Raw genomic sequence first — 9299 nt, 5'->3', positions numbered from 1 at the left:
CAGGCCACGTTCCCTAGAAGCAGAGCCTCAGCTGGGAAGTGAGAGGCATCTGATTTATTGAGGGGTGTTGTCAGGAGGAGGGAGGTGGAAGGGAGCAGGATAGGGCAGAGGAAGGAGCTGAGCAGAGATGTGTTCTACCCTGAGACGAGCTTCAGCTTCACCCACAAAAGCCTGGAACCCCTGCTTTAGGACTGACTGAGGCGGGGGCTGGACTTTGATGTCCCCTCATAGTCAGTCCCCATCCACAGGCTGAGGGCAGAGGGGACACAACCCCCCAGGCATCTCCTGGGAGGCTGTGAAGGCAGCTGTGAAGGGGGCACCTGTGAGCCATTAGCATCCGTATTGCACATTTCAAACAGCTGGGGGACGGGGTGTAGCCGCCCAGTGAGTGGGATCTGGGCAGGGCACTCACAGCATCTACTGCCCAGTGCCCCACCCAGGGACCAGCATCCCTCTGGCACCTAAGAGCCAACCTGGTCAAAACTGAACTTTCATCTTCCCCCACACGCATCTCATACCTACACCAGGACACTGACCAGCCCGGTACCAGCCTCTCAGAACCCACCACCTACATTGTCCAGCCTGTCAGGGAATCAACCTGCCTCATCCTGTCTGCAGTGACTCCATCCCAGTCAGCCCCGCACTCTGCCAGCCTCTTGGGCAACCCTCCTTCCATTCTCTCTTCCCTCCTCTGTTGGCCACTGCCTTGGCCTGATGCTCAAAGCCATTTATGGAAGGGTCTGATACTTGTTCTTTCACGGGTAAGGGGCCTAGTGGTCACACAGCAGACACTCTCACCAGCCAATCACTTTAGAAAGCACTGACAAGGCCTGCAGACCTCCCTGCCAGGGACCACTTTGGCTCCCTGGTCAAGGGTGGAGATGAAAACAATGTAAGCATCCAACCCTTTCCACTCTCAGTGGTCACATATGCATGTGGAGGGCCTCGTCATGGCAAGGCACATCTGGCCAACACTGATGTAAAATATGAAAGGACAAGGCAGGGCTGAGGATAGAAAAGGGTTGCCATGGTAGCAGGATGGGCAGTCATGGGAGGAAATTGGAAACAGATGTGACCAGCACAGACCCATATCATCCTGATGAGTGATCCCTCTCTCAGGTTGGGCAGGGATGTGCCAGCTGTGATGGGCCTGACGTAGCATTTGCTGATTTCCATGGTGTAAGTATTTCCATCAAGGCCGATTTCAAGCTACCGAGAGTTTAACAACCAGCTCGGAAAATCCTGACCATTTAACAATGGCTCTGGCAAGCCTGTATCCTCTGGCACAGACACAACACAACCCCCTGGGTTTCCTCTGCAGGGATTCTTTCCTCAACTTGGGTTGATGTAGAGTGAGAAGCAGGAGGTTCCTCTAACCTGCCTGAAATCAGCCCCACCTGCTCACCAAGAGGAGACAAGCCTGACAGGTAACAAAGTAAATGCTCTGTGAGGTCCTGTCCTCTGTCCCTCTCAGAGAGGGGAATCTGTGTCTTGGTTCAGGTTGGCCCACAAACAGACTTAAGACAAGCATTTAGTGGAAGCAGTTTGTTTGGGAGGTGATTCCAGAAAGCGCCAGCATGAGTGTAGAGAAGGGAGACAGGGCAGGACCCGAGTCAGAAGAGGACATGTCAATGAACAGGTCACTGAAGTGGGTGACAGGGGCTCAAGCCAGCTGGGGACCTCAGGGGGAGGTGTGACACGTCTGGGAGTGGGCCCCCCAAGGAGTGAGGAAGAGGAGGTACTTTTCCACTAAGTCCCCCCAGTGATTGGTTGAGGCTGCTCCCTGGGTTCAAACTCCCCAATGTTTCCAGTCTGCCCCAGAGCAAAGTTCAGCTAGAGAATGGGGAGTGGGCAAGACATGGACAGTGTCTGAAACACCCAGGCACACAGAGATGTGACCCGTGTGTCACTTTGTGTGTCTCTCACATTCATGCCGAGCTCTTCACCCCAATGAGCAGGATGCTTTTTTTTTTTTTGATTTTAAAAAAAAATTTATTTATTATTTATTTTTGGCTGTGTTGGGTCTTCGTTTCTGTGCAAGGGCTTTCTCTAGTTGCGGCAAGCGGGGGCCACTCTTCATCGCGGTGCGCGGGCCTCTCACTATCGTGGCCTCTCTTGTTGCGGAGCACAGGCTCCAGACGCGCAGGCTCAGTAGTTGTGGCTCACGGGCCTAGTTGCTCCGCGGCATGTGGGATCTTCCCAGACCAGGGCTCGAACCCGTGTCCCCTGCATTGGCAGGCAGATTCTCAACCGCTGCGCCACCAGGGAAGCCCTGAATTTTATTTTATTTATTTTTTTATACAGCAGGTTCTTATTAGTTATCCATTTTATACATATTAGTGTATATATGTCAATCCCAATCTCCCAGTTCATCCCACCACCACGACCACCACCCTCTTCTGCCACTTTCCCCTTTGGTGTCCATAGGTTTGTTCTCTACATCTCAGGATGCTTCTTTTTAATGCTGCATATTCTTGTAGCAGGTGATTCCCTAAACACAAGCCCACCACTGAAATCTCGGACCCAGCTAAAGAAACAGTGATGTGTTCAATGCCAGAGGAAAAGCCAAGAGGGGTAGGCTTTTCCAGACTTCAGATTGTCAAGGAGAAGTGGAACGCTATGGGCATTGTACCTGTAGGCTTTAGCCCTGAGACTGAACTGCGTCTCTGTGAGTGTTTAACAAATGCCTGGCCCCTCCGGACTGTCACCTCCATGTGAGCAGGGACAGCATCCCCACCAGCACTGCACACAAAGCAGGTCTCCTTAAGTCCCTACTGGGGGTTGGAGGAGGAGGGCAGAGGTGTATGAAGGGCACGGGAGGGACCCGAGAATGGAGACGCTGTGCTGGACCTCTTGGCCCTGCTGCCTCTCCCCATACCCGCCTGGAAGGAACAGCTGCCTCACCCATGACTGTGTTTACAGGAGTGATCACACACACACACACACACACACACACACACACAGACACACACACACACACACACAGAGGAGGCATCCCAGAGGTAAGGACTTGGTCCCAGTAAGTGGTAAGAATGAGAAAATTGAAATTGAAGCCTGGAGGAAGTTGTTTTCACAAGAATTTATTTTTCACCGTCCAGAAGTCTGAGCCGAACATATCAGACCCTTAGGACTCTTCCCTGGGATCAGGGTTCACCAAAAGCCCTTAATGGGTATGACATCAGGCAATCCTTCACCGTTTTCCGGGAATCCTTGGAAAGGGGCGCCTTGGCGGGAACCACGGGAGTGGCCTTGGCCTTGGCAAACGTGGAGGCCGGAAACGAATTCTCCTGACACTCTGAAGCTGTGAACCACAACGAAATTTATTTCTTTTGTGACTAGGCAGGGGTCAAGACGAGGCCCCTCCCTCCCCACATGAACAACCCCCTAACAGACACACCAGGAGCACTGGGCCCTGTTCACCCTTAAGCTGTGAACTTTGGAGCACGTGGTTGAATCCTTACAGCCACAGACATATGGGGAAACTGAGGCCCACAGATGGCAAGGGTCTTCCCAGGATCACAAGCCCATCCCAGCAAAGCTGGACAGGAGCAGGAGCTGAAAGCCCATTATTCTAGTCAGTGCCTCTCAGAATTCAGCAGTCAGAATCCCCTGGAGGCCTTGTGAAAATACAAATGGCTGGAACCCACCCCAGAGTCTGATTCAGGAGGTCTGAGTGGGGCCTGGGAATCTGCCTTTCTGTCAAGTTCCCGGGTGGGGACCCCACTTAGAGAACCACTGCTCTAAGGGATGGCAGAGCCAGTCCTGGAGACCTGGGGCTTGGGTGAGGGAGGGGCCAGGGTAGGAGGGCCTTTCTCTGCCCTCGAAGGGGCAGCGGGTATTTGGTCCAAAGGATGTTGCACAACCCATCCCATTATCAGCTCTACAACACAGAAGGGGCCACTCACCTCATTACAATTTATGTCAAATTGGTCCTTGGACTGGTCCAGGGTGACTGTCCCCACACACTGTTTCACCAGCTGGAAAGGGAGGCTCGAGGTCAAACTGGAACCCTTGAGTCATCACCTCCCAAACTCAACACAGGGGCTGGAAATCTTCCCAGAAGCCCCCTGTTCACATCCCTGGGAAGCATCCGCCAGTGCCCCCAGGCCCCAGCCTCACCCCATTCTCCTTGAAGTCACACTGCTCCGGGGGCTGCTGGGACGTGCTGGGGCACACGGTCTCCTTCACTGTGAAGCTTACAGGCTTCGGGGTGTCCAGGTCGCCATCCTGGTCAAGGATCATAGTAAGGAGACTGAGCTCAGACTCATGCTTCCTTCTCTGATCTATCTCCCTGCCTCTCACCTAGACGGCAGCCTCTCCAGCCCCTCCTGTGTGCCTGGCCCCTGACTTGGTGCTGGGTGCACAGCGGAAGGGGACAGAGCCCACTCCTGGCCTCGTGGGCACACAGAGAGCAGGAGTGGATCTCACACCAGCTCTGATGAGAACACCTGCACCTCTGAGGGGCTGAGGGAAGTCAGGGGCTGCCTGCAGGGAGAGATCTTGTCACTGGCACCTCCAGGCTGAGCAGAGCCCTCCCTGGTAGGGAACAAAGAAGTGCAGAGGGGACTCAAAACAGGGTAGTGACATCTCAGAGCCAGTGACCACCCTCTATCCCTGGAGCTCGCAGAAGTCCCTTAAGCCCCAACAGGGTGTACAGGGCACCTGTTTCCACAGTAGAGATGCTAAGGCAGGAGGCCTCGTGCTGGGAGGGGACCCAGCTCTGGGAAGGTTTCCTGGAAGAGGTGGGAGCCCACCTAGAGGGAGAAGTCCCTTCCTGACAGGAGGTACAGCCTGAGCAGAGGGGGTGACAGTGTGGCCAGGGCTGGCGGGAGGCAGCCCCCTTCCCAGGCCCCTCCTGACTCACGGCCGTGGGAGGCGGGTCCAGCTCCAGGAGGCGGTAGAGATTAGGTTCTGAGAAATGCTCATTGAGGCGATCCACAGTACGGAGCACAGCTTCCCTGTAGCTGAGGGTCTGGGCACTGGCCGAGGGCACCACTAGTCCCAGCAGCAGTAGCCACAGTGGCCACCGCCCCAGGGCAAGGCTGGCCCTCTGAGTCTCCATGGTCCCAAAGTCGGTCTCCTCCCAGCATGCAGGACCGTTCTTTATGTCCCTCCTGGGCCTGATGCAATGGCCCAAACACAGGTCTCCTTGACCTGCCCCTTCCCTGATCTCCTCCCCGGCTGTGAGCTGGACTTGCCTCAGCCCCTGCTGTTGCCTCACGGGATTGCTGGGCAGTGGGTGAGGGAAGCCTCCTGTGAAGGTGAAGAAATGGTTTCTCCATCTCCCTGACAACATCTTGGCCTCTCCTGGGGCCCACGGGGAGTGTCATAGGCAGGGTTGCTCAAGAGCGTTGAGTCCTCCAGGAGAGGGAGGACCAGGCTCTGTCTTACGTCCCCTCTGCCTCCACACTCTGGCCTCCGCAGGAATAGGGTAAAGGAGTGTATTCAGCACCAACCTCCAACTCCAGGCACTGCCTGGAACCCAAGCGGCACTCAGTTAAAGTCTGATGAATGAATGACAGCACCAACCCCTCCTAGAGTCTTACCCGCACAGCCGGTCCCTAGGCAGACTTCAACCTCCACCTTCCTGTCCTTGGGTCCAGCCCTCCGCCAGTCAGGGGCTTGGCTGCATCTGTCTCCTGTCCTGGATTCATCCACACCGTTTTCTGGGTCAAATAGTTCTCCACAGGTCCCCACCAGACATGGCCTGTTCCCCTGACCCCTCCTCAACCAAGCATGGGAGGGGTCATCTGCACTGGGACCCCAATTCACTGCCGTCTCTCACACTCAAGGCCACTGCAGGCTGGCCAGTCCTCACTGGATCCAAATTCACACTCAAGCCTTGTCTTCGACTATACAGACTCTGGGGACCCCTCTGTCCTCCTGAAATGGCCCTTGACCAGTTCTCCCCTGATGCCACTCTCCTGGGTGCCCTCCTGCCTCCCCAGTGGCTCCTGCTCGGTCTCCTCCAAGGACCCTCCTCCTAAGAGGCAGGGCTGGCACAGGTGCATCCGGGCTGCTTCTCCTCCCAGTCCTCACACACTCCTGGGCAAACCCCTTCTCAAGATACCAGTTATCAAGGACACACATCACTGGTCTGTATCTCTGAGCTCAAGACTCCCATGAGTGCCCCTGGTTGTCCGCACTGGGCTGTTGGCTGCTGTTGGCTGGGTGCCGCCGCAGGAGCCCTGAGCTGAAAGCCTGGGAGCCCCACCTGCTCCTTCTTCCTCCTGAGGACACTCCCTCTGGCCTCCCACCAGCCCGGCCCAGCTCCTACCGCCGTCTTCTCTCCTCTCAAGCGTAGCCACAGCCTCCGGACTCCGCCTTCTCTGGTTCCAGGCTCTCCCCAGACCACTGTCCGCCCTCCACACCATTGTCTAGGGGCTCATGCCAAGCACTGATGTGGCCATTTCCCCCGCTGCCTTGAGGCAGGGGCGTCAGGGTCTGGGTCTTGATGCTCCCTGCTGCCCTCAGCCCCTGCCCTGCAGGCCTCAGGTGTCAGGCTGCCCCATCCACCGCAACCACGCAGACAGCGCTGAGCCCCCTGCTCTTCCCCGTCTCTGCGCCTGATCCCTCTGCTTGCCCTGCCCTTCCGCCTGGGGAAGGCTTCCCTGACCTCCAACCAGAAATGGCACCTCCTCCTCTTGGCTCCCACAGCCTCAGGAAGTCTCTTCTGATTTGACCCCCAGTGGCTCCCTGTCCAGTGCTGTGGATGAGACACCAGGCTGGGGGGGCCAGTGTGGGAGGTGGTGAGAACACAGCCGGAAAGATCATGGGCTAAAGCAATAGAGGGGCCACAGGCCAAGAAGGAGATTCTTGTACAGTTTTCTGGAGGAATGACCATGTAGTTGTGAGGCCTGGGGTAGCTCCTGGACTCAGCCGGCCTGCGGGACTCTTGGGGGCATGGCCAGGGCACCTCAGAAGGTGGCAGCCTGGATGGATGGCGCTGGCTGCGCACTCAGCCTTGGAGAAGGAAGGAGAGCTGGGTTCTGTGCAACCTGGTTTCCCAGTCCAGGTGTTGCCCCAAGGGCCTCTTGGTCAAGCTGTGTCTTTTCCCCAAGTCAAGGGAGGAAAAGGAGGTGATGACAGTAGAAAATAATTAGCAATACACATGGTTACTGGGTATTATGAAACCCTCCCTGTGCATTCCTGTCTCTGGACCTTTCCATTTGCTCACCCTTCAGACTCAAGTCCCCTTCCCCATCCTCCCTGCATCCCGTGTAGGGTCCTCTGCCAGGTCCTCACACTGCACCTCCTGTAATGGGGGCCCTGCCTTCCATGCCTCCAGCATCTGGCTTTCCTGGTTTAGTCCTCATAGCCTATCAGAGCGGAAGTCTTCTCAGGAAAGACATCACAGCCCTTGTCCCCAGGCAGTTTGCCCCTGACTCCACATCTGGTCCTTGAGAAATCCTCATGTACCCTTCACCCCAACAAAGTCAGGTATGAGCCCTGATCCTACATCACCCACTCCTTTGCTCCTCTCAGCCATCCTTCCTGTCCAGACACTTCATGGGAAAGAGAACTGGACCCTAAGCTGCTGTGTCCCCAACTGTGGGGACACCCAATAGCTCTCTGATTTGACCAGCTGATGAGTATAAAATGAGACCCACAGGCAATATCATTCCAACAAGGCCCCCCCACTCTCTGAAAAATGACAGACCTGGACGTGGATCAACTGCCCCCGACTCACCCACCACGCTCGCCCTCCTACAGGGACAAGGGGAGAGAATTCAGCCCCCGCTCCTGCCCTCTGCAGTGAGCAGGGAAGGCAGCCATGGATGCTGTGAGGGTGGGAATTTGGGTCAGGGATGAAGGTCAGGACCCTCTGCTCAGGGTCAGCTTCCTCCTTTCCCTTGTACCACTTCATGTGAAACAAAGAGCTGGGGAGGTTCTGTCCTCCTGGAAAGCCCTCAGCCAGACTGGGATTTCCCAGGCACGGGCCTAGGAGAAGGAGAGCAGCTAGCAGGAGGGCAGCGCTACTCCACCTCAATCAAACGCCTAACCAGCTCCTCTCCGCAGCATCTGGGGCTGTGTGACAAGGTGAGCTGGGCCCAGGTGGAGGCTGAGTGGGTGGGTGCCTGAGCTTTGCAGAAGAGGATCAGGCTTAGGGCCAGCCCCAGACCTGGAGCAGACTGGTGGGCATGGGTACCATTCCCGTGAGTGGGATTTTACTGGGGACATGGGTATAGAGAGGGCAGTTGGGGGGCCCACGCCAGGCCTGTCCCCAGAGAGCCTAAGAGGGTGTCCCCTCCCCAGAGGGGAGTCTGGATGCCTCAGGTACATCTGAGAAGGCACATCCTCCCTCTTTCTTCTACCAGAACAAAGACCTGCAAACCCCAGGGTCTCAGGGTCGGCCTCCAAGAGACCATGTGCTGCAAGTAGGAAGCAGGTCAAGCCTATCTGGACCCCAGCTTCCAGGAGGATGGAGTGAGACGGGGCACTGCACACGAGGCCCACACACCTTCACCTTTCCTGGGTGCCTCTGTGGTCCCTCCCCACAGTCTGGCTTGTCTTAGTGAAGGTCAATGCATCTGGTCATAGATGCCCTGGGAAGGCAGAAACTGCCCCTCCAGAGGCACTGAAGGGCTGTTCTGGGGGTCCCCTTCTGCTCTGTATTCCCACTCTCTTCCTTCCCTTCCTGGGCTCTCCCCTGCCCTCTGACTGCTCACGGCTGAGGGCAAGGACTCAGGCATTTTCGAGGCAAGTACCCAGGGATATAAGTTCTCTCAGAATGGCTTCCAGGACCTCCTTCCTGTGTTGTGACAAGTGTGGAGTCACCACTGGCCAGAACTGGCTACGTCATCTGCAAAATGAGAACGTGGGGCCCCTAGTGCAAAATCATGGGAATTTTAAGACCTCAAGCATAAGTCAAATCTCCAAAATTTACAAGCAGCTCATGCAGGTCAATATCAAAAAAAACAAACAACCCAATCCAAAAATGGGCAGAAGACCTAAATAGACATTTCTCCAAAGAAGATATACAGATTGCCAACAAACACATGGAAGAATGCTCAACATTATTAATCATTAGAGAAATGCAAATCAAAACTACAATGAGATATCATCTCACACCGGTCAGAATGGCCATCGTCAAAAAATCTACAAACAATAAATGCTGGAGAGGGTGTGGAGAAAAGGGAACCCTCTTGCACTGTTGGTGGGAATGTAAATTGATACAGCCACTATGGAGAACAGTATGGAGGTTCCTTAAAAAACGAAAAATAGAACTACCATACGACCCAGCAATCCCACTACTGGGCATATACCCTGAGAAAACCATAATTCAAAAAGAGACATGT

The 9299-nt window shown here is 55.4% G+C and overlaps 1 protein-coding gene across 1 annotated transcript; it reads right to left on the bottom strand.

The window, feature by feature from the left end:
• Positions 1-3064: 3064 nt before the first annotated feature.
• LOC133094683 (protegrin-2-like) lies at positions 3065-6591 on the bottom strand. Its single transcript, XM_061195338.1, has 5 exons — positions 6278-6591; positions 4865-5253; positions 4120-4227; positions 3906-3977; positions 3065-3301 (listed from the first exon to the last, which is right to left on the bottom strand). The coding sequence occupies exons 1-5, from the start codon at positions 6372-6374 to the stop codon at positions 3191-3193; spliced, it is 777 nt and encodes a 258-aa protein (XP_061051321.1). The 5' UTR covers positions 6375-6591; the 3' UTR covers positions 3065-3190.
• Between the last annotated feature and the right edge of the window lie 2708 nt (positions 6592-9299).

This window comes from Eubalaena glacialis, chromosome 7 (genome assembly GCF_028564815.1).
Source record: "Eubalaena glacialis isolate mEubGla1 chromosome 7, mEubGla1.1.hap2.+ XY, whole genome shotgun sequence".
NCBI classification, from domain to species: Eukaryota; Metazoa; Chordata; class Mammalia; order Artiodactyla; family Balaenidae; genus Eubalaena; species Eubalaena glacialis.
The sequence above is the reverse complement of the archived record's forward strand: the minus strand, read 5'-3'. Positions and strand labels throughout refer to the sequence as shown.